We start from the raw sequence: 19,602 nt of genomic DNA on the forward strand, positions 1-19,602 counted from the left end.
TGGCAGCATGGGTCTCAATCAGGCCTGGGCCTGACAAGCCAAACGGGGGAAGACCATTGGCTGCCCCCTTCGCTGAGCTGCTTCTGCCCCCCTCAACTCTGGGGAGTGTGTGTGTGAGTTTGGGGAAAGAGGAGGGAGGCTCTAGGAGAGAAAGGACGGATGGAAGCTCTGAGTGACTTCAGTTACCCCTGAGGCTGTTACAAAGCTCCAACAAACACACTGTGAGACTTCTAGCTCCCTGCCTTACTGTGGATCATTATTCTTTCCTAACTAAGTTTCTGGCCAGTTTCTGTAGGCTCTGAAATGCCAGGAGATAATAAAAGTTGGAGTCCAGAGTTTAAGACGTCCGTTCCTCCCCCCCACCCCCCCACACTGCAGCTAGCAGCGTGGGGCTCCTCTGTGTACCTCAGTTTCCCCAGGTCTGCTCAGCCTCCCCCATTGCCATCCCCTTCAGAATCGTCGTGAGGATCACATAAAGGGACTGCCCGACAGCACCGAGCTGCACACAAATGTCGGGGCTGATTATCACCGTCGCTGGAACCCGTCCAGACCCCAGGACGCGGTCCCCACGACGAGCGTGCGGATTGCATTGACTTGGAACAACACCATTTCAAAGCACTCAGCCACCTGGCACTGTTTTCAGGCACTTGGCTGGGCGAGAAGTGACCCAAACTCGTTTTCTAGAGGCCGCCTGACTGCGCATTCACCCACAAAACCGGGGACACGCACGTCCAGCGAGGATCACATCCTGAGAAGACGAGGGAGGCAGCAGTGGGCTTGGTGTGTTTGCGCCCGGGCTCCCGCAGGCCGGCCAGCAAGGCGCGGTTGGGAGCCATTTCCCCAGCTCGCCCCACCCCTCCCCCTTCCCCTCCAGCCTCGGGGCCTGTGCTCCTGCAGCCATTGCTTGTCACGGCGGAACAATAGGCCCTGCGAGCAGCTGGCAGCGCGGCCGCCCTGCCTGGCTGGGGGGGCGGGGGGAGGCCGCCTCGGGCCGAGGGGCTTCCCGGCTCCGGGGACAATGCCGGCGTGTGCGCCTCCGGGCCGTGCACGCACTGCGCCATCCCAGAAGCCCCGAAGGCTGGCACGGGTGCCCTCCAAGCAGCGGGCTCCTCCCACCCAGTGTTTCCGTAAAATCCCCGAGGCCTGTTCCCCCCCCCNCCCCCCCCCCCCACCGCGCGCCCGGTGATGCCCGTGGAGCCCCCAGGATTCTAACTTGCAGCCGGCGAGAGCCATGGTCCCCGGGGTGGACGTAGGCCTGTCCCCTTCCATTTGCCACTGAGCCAGCTAAGTCTCTGAGACCAGGAGTGGCTGGCCTGAGGTCACAGAGAACCAGGACCAGAGAACCTAGGGGGTTTTCAGCCCTGCAGAGCAGCCCTAACTCCTGGTTCCCTGCTGCCCTCAAGGGCCGTCTTCCTCTTGTCCCTCTGGGCAATGCCTCAGTGTGCCAGAGAGATCCACACCCCAGTGAAGAAGAGGAGAGGTGAAGGGCTTGTTGGAGGTCAGGCGGGTGAAAGAGGTAAAGCTCAGATTGGGATGAGGTCTCCTGCCTCCCTCACCTTGCCCAGCCTCGGGGCCTTGGCCTGACCCCACCTCCCCCAGAACACCAGATGGGCCCTAGGTGAGGGTGCCCAAGCAGATATGGTTGTAAGAGTCACAATCCCAGCTCTGGCACTTTCTAGCTGTGTGAGCTTTGAGAAGTTTCTTAACCTCTCTGAGCCTGGACTCCTTGCTCTGCAAAGCTGAGGTGGTGAGATACACCTGCGAGGGCGGGGGCAGAGTCCAGGAGATCCCACACACCAGCGCTCGCGGGTGTCTGGTACATGGGAACACTCGGCAAGTGGTAACCCTGGAGACTGGGACTCGCGAGTCAGTCACAGCTTCCTTTCCAAGAGGAGCAAAAGGAAATGAAAAGCAAAGATGAAAGAGGCAACAGGCACTCTGGGACCCCAGATTGCCACACAAGCTGGGAGCACAGTCCTCAGTAAACAAACAGCTGACCACCATGACGACAAGTATGCCTTGAGGAAATGGTGGTGTCCCCACAGAACATGCCTTCAGCACTAAGACGCCTCAGTTTTGCTTTATGGCTCAACTAGAACACCACGCCGAGCGGAGCCGTGGATTTGAGCCTTGCCCACTGTTGTGTTAAAGCTATAGCTAACATTTGTGGACTTCTTTTTTTAAATGTCCTAGAACTAAGTGCTTTACACGTATGGACTCATTGAATCCCCACCACTGCATGAAATAAGTTCAATTGCTACCCTCGTGTTACAGATGAGAAAGCGGAGGCCCAGAGAGATTGGGAGCATGCCCAAGGTTAAGGCTACAAACGGTGCGGCCGGGATTCAAACCCCGCCGGTCTGGTTGCAGGCCAAACTCTGAAGCCCGATGCTGTAAACCGTGTCTTGCAGTAGACAATAATCCCTTTCCCTCTGTGTGTGTCAGCTTTCATTTCTGTAAAATGGGGCCTTTTCACCACAAGCTTCGTGTCTCAGCCTCTTCCCACATCTTTAGCTCTCAGAAGGCGTCCACTCCTGTGTGACTTTGCTGACTGCTCTGCCTCCTCTGGCCCTTGCACCCCCACCTCCAGCACCCCGTACCCCGAGACTCCTGCCCTGGAACGCGTGCCCTATTCAGTCTACGTGCGCCTTTGAGCACAGGGGCTGTGGCCTGCCTCACTATGGGGCCCCAGCTAGGATCAGACACCGTCCCAAGCCTTACATGGTTTGCAAAGATCAGGGTCTGGCAAACTTCTGCGAAGGGCCAAATATTTTAGATCTTGAGAGATGTATGGTCTCGGCGCCATTGTAGTAGGACAGCAGCTACGGACAGCACACAAAACTTTACTTAGACAAACAGGCAGTCGGCAGGATTTGGCCCAAGGGCCGTAGTTTGCCAACCTCTGGCAAAGGTGAACACCATGCAGTCACAGAACAGCAGAAGGGAGGGGAGGAAACACATGGTGCACGGCTCACCTAAGACATGGCAGGACTTGCCGAGAGCATTTACAGAGGTTTGCAGAGCCCTCTGGCAGAGGAAGAGGTTTGTTCTGACTCAGGGGGTTGCAGAGAAAGCTCATGGACAGGCACTTGAGCTTGGCCTCGGAAGGGTGGGTAGAATTTCTACAAGCAGTAGGGGCATGAGCAAGGGCACACAGTGTGTTGGGAACAGGGTCTCGAGAGGCTTGGGAGAGGAGAGGTCTGGGACCCAGACAAGGAAGGCTGAGCTCTGGGCTTCTCCCATATGGTAGAGAACTATAGCGCTTTTTTCTTCTTTTAATTCAACAGATATTTCAAGTGCCTACTATGTGCTAGGCACAGCTGTGGGATGAGGATAGATAATATTCGTAACCTGCACTTTCATTGCACGGTGAACATTTTGGAAAAGATTTAGGAGCTCTGACTTTATCTTGCCCTCACAAGCACGGAGAGAGTGACTGATTTGCCAAAGTTATATCTCTAATTAATAGCAGATGCTCATATTCCGGAGACAAACCACTCTGCTGAGCAGCAGATTCTTACTTCTAGCTGCCTAATGAGTATCTTCCACCACGATGTCTGGAAAGAGCTCATCCGCCTGCCCTCCTCCCCTGTAGGAGTTCGCTACGGCGGCTGGAACTGAGTGGCTTCAACAACAGAAATGTGCTGTTCTGGAGCCTGGGAATCAGAGATCCAGGTGTGAGCAGAGTGGGTTCCTGCTGAGGGCTGGGGGGCGAGGGGGGTGGAGGGGCAGATCTGCTCCACGCCTGTCCCCTCGCCTCTCGTGGTCTGCGGGCGGTCTTCGGTGTTTGTTGGCCTGTAGACACATCGCCCTGTTCTCTGCTTCATCTCACATGGTGTTCTCCCCGTGTGCTTGTCTGTGTCAGCATCTCTGTGTCTTATAAGGCCGTGAGTCGTATTGCATATTGCTTACCCTAATAACCTCATTTTAACTTGACTATCTCTGTGAAGACCCCATTTCCAGATTAAGGTCACATTCTGAGGTACTGGGGGTTAGGACGTCAACAGAAATTTTGGAGCACACAATTCAACCCCTAACATCTCCCCAACACCAACCCCCAAGTATTCCACTGCTGGCTGAACGGAACCCTCATTATACGGGCCCCTCACATCTAGTTCCCTTCCCTCACCAGCTGGATGGTGGGCCAGACATGCCTGGACCAGGCAAGGCTGGACCCCATGACTCCCATCAAAGCTGGCCCAAAAAGGTTGCACGGGATCTCCTCCATGAACCTGTGGAAGACGATGATGAGGGCGGGCCAGACTGCGTAAGGTGGGCAGGGAGGGGAGCTGGTGGAGGACGTGGAACACACCGGTGAGCCACTGGTCCTCTGTAACGAGAGCAACAAGGATGTTAAAGACACCGCTGCAGCAGTTACAGTAAGACGGAAAGCAGCCGCAGTAGTCGAGGCAAGTAGGGAAGAGGGCCGGGGTTGGGGAGGCTGTGGCAGGGATGGAAAGGAGGCAGCCAGGGAGCATGGACGTTGGGGAACAGAGTGGCTGGGACCGGAGGGAGGCCCAAGGGAAACACGGTGAGTGTGAGATGGCCAAGCGTGGCAAATACTTAACTCCAGAGCTTGGGAGAGAGGCAGGAGCTGCGAACAAGTTGTCGTCATCCTGAGTGGATTGGATCCCACCGGGAAGGAGAGAGCTGGGGAAGAGAAGTGAGATCCAGGAGGTCAAGAAGGGTCCAGGAGGCAGGGGGAGAACCGGGAGGAAAAGGTGCTCCTGAGGCCAAGACAGTGCGAGAAGGTCAACGGCACCAACCCCGGTACAGGCCGAGTGTGGGCTGTTCCTTCACACAAGCTAATTGTGACACCCGAGCTGGTTGTGCTCCAGTCAGAAGCAAACTGCAAACACGCCTCTCTCATCTTTTAACTGTTTATTGTATAATATAAAACTACAAAAGTAAGACTGCTCATTTCCATGTACATTTCATCTGTCCAATTGTTTAGATTACAGCCCAAACCTACATGTGAATACAGCTATCTGGGTTCCGATGTAACGTCTGTAATATTGCATAGAAAAGGCACAGCTCTCAGGTCTGTGGGGGAAAGGTTACACCTCCTTTTTGACAAAAGCCGTCCTCAAAAACCATGCACCAAACATGTCACTATGTACATCTTTTCCAAAATCTTGTTTGCTTGTCTGGACTGCACTTCTCTTCCAAATTTGTTATCCCTAAAACATGTCCGAAATTTTTATTGGCTTTGTCTGCAATAGCATTTGATCCTGGCTAATTTTCAAGAACCATTTAGACTCATTCTTAGAAGCACTGAGAACAATCGTACACAAGCAGGACGCACACACCTCGCTGCCTTCGGCAATTACAGGAAGTTAACCATTCACAACCAGAACAGGTTAAATATGCTCTTTTCAGTATTTTCAGAAAATGTATAAAGGTCCAATTTGTAACAGCAAGGATTTGAAACTAAGACAATTCATATAGAGGGTAACAATCGCTGCACAAAGTAGAGTCTTTTTTTTTTTTTTAACATCTGTCATTTAAGAAGGCTGCCCTGTGGTATTCATAATTCATTGTTTACCACAAAGGTGGTTAATAAATTTAAGCTTTAAAAACGATCTGTAAGATGATACTTTGGCTCTTTGGAGTTTATTTATTTAAGAAATCTTCCTTGATCGACCTCAGGGCAGTTGGGATACTCCACGGGGATACAGCAATAAAAAGCTCAACTGATCAAGACACTCGAGGTGTGTAGCGGAGGCTCTGCTAGTTCTCACCCTTCGGTGTGAACGAGGGTGTCAGTGTGGCTGCCCCTTCTGTCATCAAGAGAAAGTGTTACTAAAAAAAGTTTAAAAATATCAACCCTTTGATGCTTGATTTTCTTAAAAATTTGGAGGTATTCAAACATTCCTCATCCATACCCTTTGCATATTTCAAATAGACCTACATCAGAGAAGAGGAGAAAACTCAGTGTGGACGGTGCATACAATGAGAAGATCCAGGGGTCTGGCTCGGACCCCCTTGGAACACAGACTGACATTCCTACAAGAGAATACATTCCTACCATACATTCTGCACATGGTACGATCCAGATGTTGTTAGAGCTCCACAGTAAAATAAATATATTTACACGGAAAAAAAAAGGAATAAATAACTTATGAAAAAAAATCACTTCAAATTCAAAGCTCTTATGATTCTGCTCTCATCTTGTCATTTCATTGCACATCACTGTCAATAATTTTCCTCTCCCAGCCCCACCCAGCACGTCTTCCTCATAAAGGCACCTCAAACCACCTGCCTGACTCCGAATGCCACACCACGTCCTTTAGAAAGGGGGAAGGCACTACAGCCAGGTGGCATCTGGAAGCACATCCCACACTCAAACAGGGGCTTGGAGATCGCACCCAGGCCCGCATTCTTACCCACTGGGCCATCGCTTTGTGAAAATAAGACAACGGTAACTTGAACACTTGATGTTTTTGTTCGTTGAAAAATGGGCCCCTAATTTCCCACGTCTTCCTCAACAGACCTTGAATATCGAGCATGTACGGCAAGGGTGTCCAGCGTTAAAAAGCATTTACTTAACTGCTGTTGTTGGGGGGTTTTGTTTTGATTTTGAAGCCCAGCCTTCCAAATACGAGAGAGTCAGAGAACCATGTTTGGGCAACACTTTGCTGCGCTTATTTGAACTATTGCCCAACATATGGGATTTGTTTAAACACACGATTTGCTAATCCAACCAAAGTACAGTTGTTCTAAGTTACTGTAAATCAGTTTTTAACAACGGCAAATCAGCCGCCTTACCCTGTTATTGTTCGGAATAATCAACGCTATTGTGTCTGTATACGTATGTATGTGTGCGGCTGCGGGGAGTTTGCCGGGGCCTCCGGTTATCAGAAGCACGGTGCCTGGGCTGACTTGTTCTCCACAGGAAAAGGAAGCTCTTAAAATGGACAGGCACAGTGACACCGGAAGCATCTACACCAGGCCTCACCTCAACTAGATGGTCCCTGGTCCTATCGAAGGAAATGCCACATCTGCGGCAGGGAGAGGTGTCCAGGTGGAGGCCGCTTGTAGGAGAACAAGAGGAACTTGATGCGTTTCTCACTGCTCTACTGAGTGGACGATTAGCCTTTGAAAACACATTCAAGTGGGGGGAAAAGTAAATTCGAATATACAAAAATTTAATCATATCATATACAAATCTTTTGCTTAAATGAGCAGTTCCTTCATCACAAATGTATTTGCTTTGCCATGTGCACTATAAAAATAAAACTATCTATGGCTTGTTTAAAGTGCCATTTTATAAAGCTGTCTTTTTTAATTGGCCAGAAAGACTCAATTTTATCCATGGCAAGAAGTGAGCAGAACTGGTGACTGAATATTGACAAATGACCAACAACAAAGACAACAACAATAACACAAATCCCATAATTTAAAAATTCTTAAATAAATATAAAAGTTATTCCTAAAGAAGCCATCTGCATTTCAACAATATAGGTTGTAACCAGCTAAAGTACCATTGGAAGAAAGAAAAAAACTGAAACGAAAAGGCCATCAACAATTTCCGCAACAAGCATGATACATTGCAAATGTTTTAAAATTAAATGTACACCACTAGGAGTAAAAAGCTACTGCTCAAGTGTCCTGGGGGTGGGGATGGGGGTGGGGTGGAGGGGAAGCAGGGGGAAGGAAGAGGAACATGCATAGAAAGTCCTGTCTGTGTATTTGGGTAAAAGAGCCTTGTAAAGTGTAGTTAAAGCAGTTGATTCAAGGAAGCAACAAGATTGGAAGCTGTGACATAATGGTACCAACTCCAGGTTCAAGAGCCACGGATGTTACAAGACAGCATCCCAGGCTGGGCCGAGGTGAGCTGTGCTCACTGTGGTGATCATGAAGATGCCATTTTCAGCACTTAGCAACAGAGGGAACAAAAGCTCTAGGGAAGGGAAGCTGCAAAAGACAATTGAGCAACACAGTGGATGCCTTCTGGGGTAGTTTCTTCCTTGTGTGCCCTAGGCATTGCAAATAGGGTTTAGTTCCACGAAGAGGTCGGTTACTTTTCAGAAAATTTTGTTCTCATGTAAAATTTCAGGTCATCGTAAAAATTATGCCAAAAGGGAAAGATCTGGGTTTCTGTTTAAAAAAATAAGAACAATTAAAAGCACAAACTTGGCATAAATACAGTGAGTATTTGGTAGCCTTCCCCTCAAGAGAGGGAGCTAAAGAGAACCATCACTTCAACCCCACCCCCCACCCCCCAGCTCCACGGCCATCTCCCGCCAACTGCTTAATGCAAGTTTGATGAGCAGAGGTGGCTCTGGCTTTGGAAGTCACAGTGCTGGCGGGTGTTCATGCCAGGGGGTTGGTGCCTGTGAAATTTGGGTGTGATATCGCCTGGCCCTTTCTTAAAGCAGTGTGTGTGTGTGTGTGTGTGTGTGTGTGTGTGTGTGTGTGTTTGCATTTGGGAACATCAACTGCGGATTGATTTGATCCAATTTTCTCTTTGCACCAAACACATATAAAACATTACAACTCTATAAAAGTACAAGTGCAACTTGTACATGTGAAGTTTGCAGGAACTATGTGAGCAAATCCTATCAAAATAGCTATCTCATATGTATAAACAGCATTTGTTTTTAGAAAAACAATATCATAAACTGCAGAATCTGTACAAAAATATAAAATAAATTTGGGCAGCAGTTTCTAAACAGCCATGTAAATGCAACACTTAGGAGGAGTAGTTAATGCCTCTAAAAAGGCTGAATTGCCAAGTCAACCTATACAGGGCGAAAATGCCAGAAAAGGTACTGAGATTATCTAAATAATATATATATATATTTTCTCTTTTTACCTCTTGCAATAAAACTTATAGAAAAAATAGACAAATATGCACATGCAATTTACAGCTTTTCCAACTTATTCCTTGTGCTTCACTTGGACTGTTTATTTTTGTCATTCAGCACAGCGACATAGTCTTCCAATGTATTCTTTCCTATTCCAGGGCAGTAGGTCTCTGAGAACCACTCACAAAAGCATATTAAAAGTGGTCATACGTGGATGAAGGCACTCCAACTCTGCTCAAAGCAAAAACTAGTGTGATCCTTGTGTAAAACGATCTTTTTCTCTGAAAAAGGCAAGCAAGGGTGCATGCACAGTGCGGAGAGCTGTGGGGTGCGGGGACACTCGCAGGGTCCGGGCGGCGCAGGCACCGGTCCGGGGCTCTTAGGAGCCGACCAGCACCTCCATGATGTGGTCCAGCTCCGTGAGGTCCATTTTGAAAGGCTGACTCGGGGCCACCGGCTGACTGCTGTAGGGCGCCAGAGTCTTGAGGAGGTCGTCGGCCGACACTGGGGCCATCTTGGAGGCCGTCCCCGCCGCCGACGTGCAGGGGTCGAAGTCATACATGGACGTGTCGATGTCGGCAAACAGGATGTCGTCCAGGGTCAGGTCCGTCAGAAAGCCCGTGGACGTCGTGATTTCAAAGTTCCCGGGCAGAGAGTCCATCAGCTTCGGGTCGTCGGGCCTCGGGCCGCCCGGCGCGCCGGAGCCCCCTCTGGAGCTGTCCGGCGCTGCCGCGGCGGCCCCTGGGGAGGTAGATGTGGGACAGAGCTCCTCGATCTCGTCCAGGGCGGAGGAGAAGCTGTCCTTCTCCGGCAGCGGCGCTGGCGCCGAGAGTCTGGCGGGAGCCGCGGGCGGCGGGGCCGGGGAAGTGCAAAACGTGTGGTCGTCGTCGTCCTCGAGCAGCGAGGCGGGCGTGAGGCAGGCCTCCAGGGGCGTAGTGCTTCCGAGGTCGCCGGCGAGCGCGGGCGGCGGCGGCGCGGGGGCGCTGAGGGCGGGCGGCGCCTCCCGGTAGCTGTCGCTCAGCGAGTCGGGCGGGGGCGAGGCGGCGGCGGCGAACACCGGCCTCAGGCTGCCTTCCTGTTTGAGCTCCTCCTGGATCCGACGCAACATGTTGTTGATCAGAACGGTCTTTTGCAAGCTGGGCTCGGTGAGGGGCCTGTGGTTGTAGAGTTTCATAAGGGAAATGTTGAAGATAGTCTGGCGCTGTAAGGTGTAAGACACCTTGGATGGACCATCGGAGGGAGACATGATTTTGCCTTCCAGCCCATCTTCATGCTCATCAAACTTCCGTTTTTCTCCTTTACCCAACATATATCTGCACAGGAGAAAGGAAGGAAGTGGAATTAATCACATGAAAACTAATTTCTAGCCTAAACAAGACGCTGATTCGGAGGTCAGGAGTTGGACTGGAGTTCCTTGCCCAAGGTTGGTTAGAAGAGATGCATTAATTGGGGGAAGAGATTTTAGAATGCGAGAGCAGTGGGAAATCTACCTTTGTATGCTGGTGGAGCAATTTTTATCACTAGGTAGTCTGGTGAATGTATTTCTTGAGAAATGTGTACGACACAGACAAGTTAAATGTTACCATGGAAACCATGATTTTGACTTTCGCCGCTCGTGCGCTTGCGTTTGCTTGCCTAACATTACCATGCAGGTTCAATTTCCCTCCCCCAAACAGATTTATTTTTAACGCCCAAGAAAACACTTGCAATGCTATGACCTAACAGATAAAGGTGTCACAGATTACAGCTTGAACACATCTTGAACGATTAAAAGAACCAAGGTGGAGAAGGGGGGAGGAGGGCACGGACAATTTTGGTAGAACCATGTATGCTTTCAAAATGCCTTTTCCTTCCTCATTATGCACAGAGCTTTTCTGCCTGTTTGGTGACATGTGGTGAAGCACTTGGCCTGTGTTAAATGACCACAGTGAAGGAGCTGCCACTGCTTTTCAGCCTAGAATAAAGTGGAGGAATGTGGCTTTCCCAGCCCAAGTTCCAATGCCTCAATTTGATTGCATACTGTTAGGTCTGAACGCAAGTGGATGAATTTAAAAGTAATTTGTTCTGATTATAAGCATTACTGTTTGAGTAATGTGAGACATTTCATAACAAAACACCTACTATGATTCCAGAGATATATACATATTTCAAAAAAACCACCACCTCATATCTCAGACCTTGAGCATTTGGGAATGGCTCGAATTTTAACTTCTGTCCTACCTCACCTGCTGCCCCCCCCCTTGCCTGCTCTGGCCCCAGTGAAGACCCCCTTGGCTGGTTACACCTTCTGGAGAGTGGTCCTTCCTTTCAGAACTTCTACCATCTAAACAAAACAACTGCAAGCCCACTGGCCTTTGCCCCATAGAGCTCACTTGCTAACCATTTAATCAAGAAAGTTGTTCTTCTGCCGTCCAGACCAGGAGATGTGGTTCTCATTACACCAGGCCTGTGCCTGGAGCCCTGCCCCCCCCCCACCTCTGTAGCACGTCCCCATAGGCGAGAGTTAATCCCCTCCTCAGTGCCACTCACTCATTGATATCTTCATATATACAAGTAGTTTGTACTTATCCAATTTTTCTTCTAAAAGCGACTTGCCTTTTTACTGAATTGCTTCTGCTGATTTTCATGAAGCCGCATTCAATCCTTTATATTTTACTCATTCTGCATCTATGCTGTCTTGGGCACTCTGCCAGAAAGTGGGTAAGTCCTACAAATGAATAAAGCCTGGTCTTCAAGGGGCTGAATATTGTCTCCTACATCTCATTATCATTTTGAGTTGAGGCTCATCCTAAAGGAATAAGGCTGACCATAATAAAACTTCACAGATCTTCCCTGCCACGCTTTGTTAAGGAAGGCCACGCTGCCCGGCCTCCCTCCCCCCCCCCGCCCCCCACTGCCACCACCAAGCAGACAAACACGAGTTCCACCTGCAGTGACCGCCTTCACACGCCTCAGTCCCCAGGAGAGAAGGACAGCTGAAACCCAGCAACGTCAGAGTCAGCTTGAGGATTTGTTAATGTTCATAAGAATGTACAGTTACTTGTATGGAACACTTTCCCTCATGGAAACATTAAGAAAATGGATGTCAATCACAAGGACCAAAGACCAGTCCCACAATGTTCTCTGAGGCAAGGAAGATATGGTGGTAATAACTCCTCTATCTACCACTTCACATGACAAAAACATTTCCTACTGTTTCGTGTTAAAAAGTCTCATTTGTATATATATACTTTGCATAGAACATTTCCTATCTAAAGTATCTGTGCTCATTTAAACTTGAGTGTGAATCAGAGAGGAGGTGATTTCATTTCACATTACAAAACACTTTCTCCTTTATGCCTGAGAAGTGTTACTGGACGACTGTGTTTTGAAACAGTTATACTGTTTGTATCTGCCTAAAATTTAAGCATTTAAATATTCATTTCTAGGAAAATTTCACTTTTGCCAAAGAGCTCACCAAGTGCATTTAATTCTTACTATAAAGCAAAGCTGTTAGATGGCTTATGGTATGGGTTATAATGTAATCATACCCAATACATGTAAATCTCTGTGAGAGGACACAAATGCAGACACACACACACCCTAAAACAGTGTTGCTCAAAGTGTGGTCTGTAGAAGGTGCCAGTCTGTGAACTGTTACTGGCCCATGATGAGTTAAACAGAGATACTGTATTATTTAGAAACATTTACAGCAAATTTGCAGAGTAATTGTATGTCTGTAAATCTAATTTCTAAAACGACGCTTCTATTTTTGTCTTTGTACTTTAATTTCATTTCTCTAGTATTTTTATATTTTACTGAAGTATTTATCTATGAAGTAGGAAAAAACAAACAAGATGGTTCTTCATCACAAAAAGTTTGAGAAGCACTGTCCCAAAATGTAAACCAAAGACAAATAACAAACAGCTAAAAACAAACTAGTAAGCTCACTGCCACTTGGAATTTTTACTGGTTTTCTGGAGGAGAGGGAACAGCTAAGACGGTGTAGACTTTCTTTTTCTTTTAGTCATCAACATAGGTTGTCTTTTAAAGAGTTGTTGCCAGAATAAACAATAGGACTTTCTCAATAACTTTCTCAATAAGGATTACTTCTCTAGAAATTATCACTGAATCCATAAAACTCGAATATTTACCAAGCATGCAGTACTAGGCATTTAGCAGAACTCCCACAGCTGAAGGAGATCAGTGGCGATGTTTTCGAAGAGATTTCAATGTGAGAAGCACTTAGTTTCCAATTAGAATGATCCAGCTGGTCATAGCTGTATGATAATCCTGATGATTTAGGAACAGCCTGATAAGATGTTGTAATGCTGAAAGGGGAAGGAGGAGGACCCTTGTAAGCAAAATTTGTGAGCAGGATAGACAAATCGAAGCTTGGATGCTTTTCAGACGTGTAAATAAGAACCCACGATAGAGTGTCTGAAAGCAGGTTGGCCTTCATTTCTCTATAGCATTTTACGAGGCAAAACTGGCTCCACACACCCAGTGAGATTGCAAAACGCACACAATCCTGATTTGTAATCCTGATTCTATCGAAATTTTTATAGAAAGGAAAAAAATGCAACATAATAAAATCAAGTCCACATTTTCACTTAAAGAATTTAGATTTAAAACATTTTTAAAGGTTCAAGTTTTTCCAGAATTTGCTTAACACATTGTCTGAGTCAAGTCTTCCCACTGACCACGCTGGGAAGGGGCCTCCAGCTCCTGCGAGGGGGGGTTTTGAGAACTCAAACTCACTCTCCGTGTGGGTGTTAATGACCACCTCCTGGAGCAGGGCACGGTTCAAAGAAGAAAAGACAGGCCACTCAAGAACCCGAGGGCAAAAAGCCAAATGGTGTCTCTGGGCCCAGAGCTCGGCTGGCCAAAGCCAGGCTCGGCAGCTCCTCAGAAGCCTCTTTCCTCAGGCATGCTCCGAAAATCACAATAGCTCTTTAAAGCAGGCTATTGGAGAGGCACGTGACCTTTTAAAAGGCCTCACTAGGCTACAGCTCGAAGACGAAGCGGTGGCTGGGCCTCATTAAGGGCTTCAAGGTAACACTGGAGAAGAGGGTGTTCGGCTGTTCCTGCCTCGGAGGCCCTGCGGGTGTGCAACACTGCCACCGACACCGGGAATATGCGCCTGAAGTTCACCGAAAGGAGGGGCTTGTGACAAGTGTGGCTTCTAGGCCATCTGGAGACCTGACATCCCTCTTTGTCTCCTCTCTTGGCTTGGGAAGACTTCAGCTCAAAACACAAGTCTTCTACCCAATTTTTCAGTCAAAGATCCAAAACAGACCCTCAACTTCAGAGCTGGTGAGAGACCCCCCCCACACACACATGGAGGAAGGATGTGGTTGCTTCCTCCATTTTCCGCCTCTCCGGACAGGAGCCTAAAGCCTAAAACCAACCACTTCTCTTGGATATTCGGTGGTTCTTAATATAAGGTTCATGATAAAACACCCTTCTTTCCAATAAACCTGTTAGGAACGAACTCCTAGCATCCTGATTTTCTTAGCATAAATTTTAGCAAGTATTTACTACAGCAAACTGAGCTCTGAAAATAAGGAGCAAACTCATGAGGAGCAATATGAATGGAAACTTCTCTTCCGGAGTTTTCTAGTAAGTTTAATACCGAATACAACTCTATATACCAAACCTGGCTTTCAATTGCACAACTTTCTTCAGAAAGGACCCTGCCCTCAAAAGCTACAATCTGCTCGTGCAAATGATCAAAAGTAACAAAGGGTCACTAGAACACTCCTCAGAAGAAAAAGGACAACACAGGGGCCTATATTACCTCACTATGGGGGGGGCAGTCGGCCCTTCCAGTTTTTTTTAAGATTTATTTATTTATTTAAGAGAAGGGGGGGTGCCGGGCAGGTGGAGGGGGAGGGAGAGAGAATCTTTAAGCAGACTCCCCGCTGAGCCTAGAGCTGGCTGTGGTGCTGATCCCAGGACCCTGAGATCATGAACTGAGCTAAACAAGAGTTGGCTGCTTACCCGACTGAGCCACCCAGGTGCCCCTGCACGTCCAGATTTTGAGTGACTCCCCATAGCAAGGCGTCTGAGGTTATTATGAGCTGGGGTGATCAGAAAAGATTTTTGGAGACAGGATTTGAGATTTAAATTTAAGGTGTAATTGTCTCTTAATGCCTGTTTCCTAATCCAGACAGTAAGCCCCATGAGGGCATAGACTCTGTCTCATTCATCTCTGTATCCTCAGGACAGAGCAGTCCCGGACACACAGAAGATGCCCCATAAATAGTAGCTGACTAAATGAGTGGAAATGGAAAGAATGAGGAAAGACTCTGAGGGACAGCCAGAGAACTGTAAGACACAGAGATGTGTGTTGTTTTGTCCCTGAGTGTGAACTGTGCATGGGAGGGAGGGTCTGAGAAAGAGGAGAACTGAACAGACCTCAGAGGTGACAGCTGTATGGGGTGGGACGTGGGTAAGGCAAAGTGGTGGGACTGAGACACATCCGGTAGGCAGGGAAGCCTTAGCTCAGAAGGCTGTGAATGCCTTTCACGCTCCTCAAACTTGGGTGAGTATCCGACTCACCTCAAGGGCTTATAACAAAGAATGCTGACCCCCTACCCCCAAGATTCTCATTCAGCAGGTCTTGTGTGGGACCCAAGAATGCCTTTCCAGGTTTCCAGGTAATGCTGGTCTGGGGACCCTATTTCCAGAACCACAACTTCCTCTTTTTCCCATCCAGCCATTTCATGTTTAAACCTGTGGATATTTTTACCCAATTAATCTGGAGTCCAAAGGTCTTCCCTATTTGTGTCTAAGCAAGTAAGAAAAAAAAAAAAAAGAAAGAAAGAAATGAACAGAGTTTTTGCAATGGCAACTGACAACTGACATTAAAAAAAAAAGCTCTATGTAGAATTAAGGTGTCTTCAGCTCAATTTTCATGGTAAAGCCCAGGTTCTCAGCCTGATACATCAGATCCCACTGGCTCAGTGGGACCCAGATTTTTCTGGCTGTGATCTTAGAGTCGAAGGTAGTGAGGCCTTAAGTCCAGCATCCAAAAAGGAACTGAAACAATACTTGTGTGTTAAAAGGCTAACATTTTATAGCTTTTAAGGCATTAAGGACAAAATGCAAACTTAAAAAAAAAACTCAAAAAGTTCTCTTTAACTCAATGTTTCAACTTTTTAAAAGCTATTCCTTAAAATTAAAAAAAAAACCTCTCCCCTATTTAAACTGTCAAAAATAAGTGTTAAATTTAAATTAAGAATATTAAATCTACTTTTGCAAACTACTACTTCTGTCATTCCCCCCTCCCCCCACAACCCGTTGCTTTAACCCGCAGGCTTTCCACAGCCCTCTGTGGCCTCCCACAGACAGTCCCACGGAAGGCAGTGCTGCTCCTGTGGGCAGCATCCCTGCTGGGTCCTGTGGGGGCCTGAATGGGAAGCCTCCTCAGCCCACCATGAGGGCTGACTTTCTGACTATGTGCTGGTCAAAAAAGGGTATAAATCATTACTTCAAAACACCTCAAGGCCCAATGGGTTCATACCTTGTGCACATTTTCAAGAGCCTGTTCCAATTTCCTTTTGTACCGGTAAATAAGAACTAGAAAGCCACCGTTTTCCCTCTCGGGAGTGTAGCAGGCTTCACGATTAAGTGACATGTTGTTTTAAAAGTCGGTTAACGAGGCAGAGCTAAGCCATGGTGTCTGCAGTCAGGAAAGGGTAGTTCCAAGGGGGGGGGTGTGGCTTCTGGAGAGCTGGTCACCGGCCTATAGGCTTAGGATCTATGCATGTTTCTGTATGCATGCTGTACTTTAATAAAAATGTTTTAAAAACACGAGTTAATAGCTCTCAAGAAAAAGGCTCCCAGTTCAAAGGGGAGCTGTGAGAAGCCATATCCTTAATCTCTTCAACTACATCCTCCAATGTGACCAGTGGCTGCTGGAAGGGTACAGAAGTACCAATGCTGACACTAAAAATCATAAAAATGAGACAAATACAGTGATGCCAACAATTCAGAACAATGGTTTGTCCTCATGGATCAACCTCATTTGAAGAAAAAAGCAGCTAAGAGAAAATGTGTGACAAGTGTCTTCGAAAGGCTAGCAGGGGCTATTTTCTCATCTGACATCCTGTGCTGCCAAAACCCCCAGCCCTTTAAGTGGAAACACACACATTCTTTCAGTTTCTTTTGGGGGTAGTGATAGAAGGAAGGAGTGCCCCTGGCAAAATTATTGTGTGTGACAGACTTCCAAGACCCAGAGAGAGGCCGGCCAGAGAACTGGCTCTGAGACAACTTCTGAGACACGGAATAGTCTCATTTCTCTTCTCACCCCAAATACTTGCCTTAAGATGCATTCTGGATCCTGTGTTTGAGGTGGTCCAAACAGAGAGCTTCTGTGCCTAAGAGAGGACACCTCCCACCAGCCACAGGGCAGAACTCTGAGAAATAGTTCTTCCACTGTCAGATTGTCACACAGCAACTCCCAGGCAGGAAGGAAAAGCCCGATCCAACTTCAACGGGGGGAAGCCACATTTGCTTAGACAACTTTCTACTGTTAAAATATTACACCTTAAAAAACACACAGGACTCAGAAATCTGATAATGTCTATGCTTCTAACACCCTCCCACCCCTCAAGTAACAACAAAACACACCCGGAGAACAAAAAGGCCACCCTGAAAAAAGGACGTGGTAGATGGGGGTGGGGGGTTNCAAAACAGACCCTCAACTTCAGAGCTGGTGAGAGACCCCCCCCACACACACATGGAGGAAGGATGTGGTTGCTTCCTCCATTTTCCGCCTCTCCGGACAGGAGCCTAAAGCCTAAAACCAACCACTTCTCTTGGATATTCGGTGGTTCTTAATATAAGGTTCATGATAAAACACCCTTCTTTCCAATAAACCTGTTAGGAACGAACTCCTAGCATCCTGATTTTCTTAGCATAAATTTTAGCAAGTATTTACTACAGCAAACTGAGCTCTGAAAATAAGGAGCAAACTCATGAGGAGCAATATGAATGGAAACTTCTCTTCCGGAGTTTTCTAGTAAGTTTAATACCGAATACAACTCTATATACCAAACCTGGCTTTCAATTGCACAACTTTCTTCAGAAAGGACCCTGCCCTCAAAAGCTACAATCTGCTCGTGCAAATGATCAAAAGTAACAAAGGGTCACTAGAACACTCCTCAGAAGAAAAAGGACAACACAGGGGCCTATATTACCTCACTATGGGGGGGGCAGTCGGCCCTTCCAGTTTTTTTTAAGATTTATTTATTTATTTAAGAGAAGGGGGGGTGCCGGGCAGGTGGAGGGGGAGGGAGAGAGAATCTTTAAGCAGACTCCCCGCTGAGCCTAGAGCTGGCTGTGGTGCTGATCCCAGGACCCTGAGATCATGAACTGAGCTAAAATCAAGAGTTGGCTGCTTACCCGACTGAGCCACCCAGGTGCCCCTGCACGTCCAGATTTTGAGTGACTCCCCATAGCAAGGCGTCTGAGGTTATTATGAGCTGGGGTGATCAGAAAAGATTTTTGGAGACAGGATTTGAGATTTAAATTTAAGGTGTAATTGTCTCTTAATGCCTGTTTCCTAATCCAGACAGTAAGCCCCATGAGGGCATAGACTCTGTCTCATTCATCTCTGTATCCTCAGGACAGAGCAGTCCCGGACACACAGAAGATGCCCCATAAATAGTAGCTGACTAAATGAGTGGAAATGGAAAGAATGAGGAAAGACTCTGAGGGACAGCCAGAGAACTGTAAGACACAGAGATGTGTGTTGTTTTGTCCCTGAGTGTGAACTGTGCATGGGAGGGAGGGTCTGAGAAAGAGGAGAACTGAACAGACCTCAGAGGTGACAGCTGTATGGGGTGGGACGTGGGTAAGGCAAAGTGGTGGGACTGAGACACATCCGGTAGGCAGGGAAGCCTTAGCTCAGAAGGCTGTGAATGCCTTTCACGCTCCTCAAACTTGGGTGAGTATCCGACTCACCTCAAGGGCTTATAACAAAGAATGCTGACCCCCTACCCCCAAGATTCTCATTCAGCAGGTCTTGTGTGGGACCCAAGAATGCCTTTCCAGGCTTCCAGGTAATGCTGGTCTGGGGACCCTATTTCCAGAACCACAACTTCCTCTTTTTCCCATCCAGCCATTTCATGTTTAAACCTGTGGATATTTTTACCCAATTAATCTGGAGTCCAAAGGTCTTCCCTATTTGTGTCTAAGCAAGTAAGAAAAAAAAAAAAAAAGAAAGAAAGAAATGAACAGAGTTTTTGCAATGGCAACTGACAACTGACATTAAAAAAAAAAGCTCTATGTAGAATTAAGGTGTCTTCAGCTCAATTTTCATGGTAAAGCCCAGGTTCTCAGCCTGATACATCAGATCCCACTGGCTCAGTGGGACCCAGATTTTTCTGGCTGTGATCTTAGAGTCGAAGGTAGTGAGGCCTTAAGTCCAGCATCCAAAAAGGAACTGAAACAATACTTGTGTGTTAAAAGGCTAACATTTTATAGCTTTTAAGGCATTAAGGACAAAATGCAAACTTAAAAAAAAAACTCAAAAAGTTCTCTTTAACTCAATGTTTCAACTTTTTAAAAGCTATTCCTTAAAATTAAAAAAAAAACCTCTCCCCTATTTAAACTGTCAAAAATAAGTGTTAAATTTAAATTAAGAATATTAAATCTACTTTTGCAAACTACTACTTCTGTCATTCCCCCCTCCCCCCACAACCCGTTGCTTTAACCCGCAGGCTTTCCACAGCCCTCTGTGGCCTCCCACAGACAGTCCCACGGAAGGCAGTGCTGCTCCTGTGGGCAGCATCCCTGCTGGGTC

At 47.4% G+C, this 19,602-nt stretch overlaps 1 protein-coding gene across 4 annotated transcripts in view; it reads right to left on the minus strand.

Annotated features, from left to right (window-relative positions):
* Positions 1-4,866: 4,866 nt before the first annotated feature.
* SERTAD2 (SERTA domain containing 2) overlaps positions 4,867-19,602 on the minus strand; it is a 114,975-nt gene continuing 100,239 nt past the window's right edge. For 2 of the 4 annotated variants that reach the window (XM_034659227.1, XM_034659226.1), the window contains exons 2-3: positions 12,944-13,120; positions 4,867-10,123 (exon numbers count right to left, since the gene is read on the minus strand). In XM_034659227.1, coding sequence (XP_034515118.1) covers positions 9,190-10,119 — 930 coding nt within the window. In that variant the 5' untranslated portion in view covers positions 10,120-10,123; positions 12,944-13,120 and the 3' untranslated portion in view covers positions 4,867-9,189. The remainder of the gene's footprint in view (positions 10,124-12,943; positions 13,121-19,602) is intronic. The other 2 variants (XM_019808376.2, XM_034659225.1) reach the window with 1 other exon arrangement.

Source organism: Ailuropoda melanoleuca, chromosome 4 (assembly GCF_002007445.2).
Source record: "Ailuropoda melanoleuca isolate Jingjing chromosome 4, ASM200744v2, whole genome shotgun sequence".
NCBI lineage: Eukaryota > Metazoa > Chordata > Mammalia > Carnivora > Ursidae > Ailuropoda > Ailuropoda melanoleuca.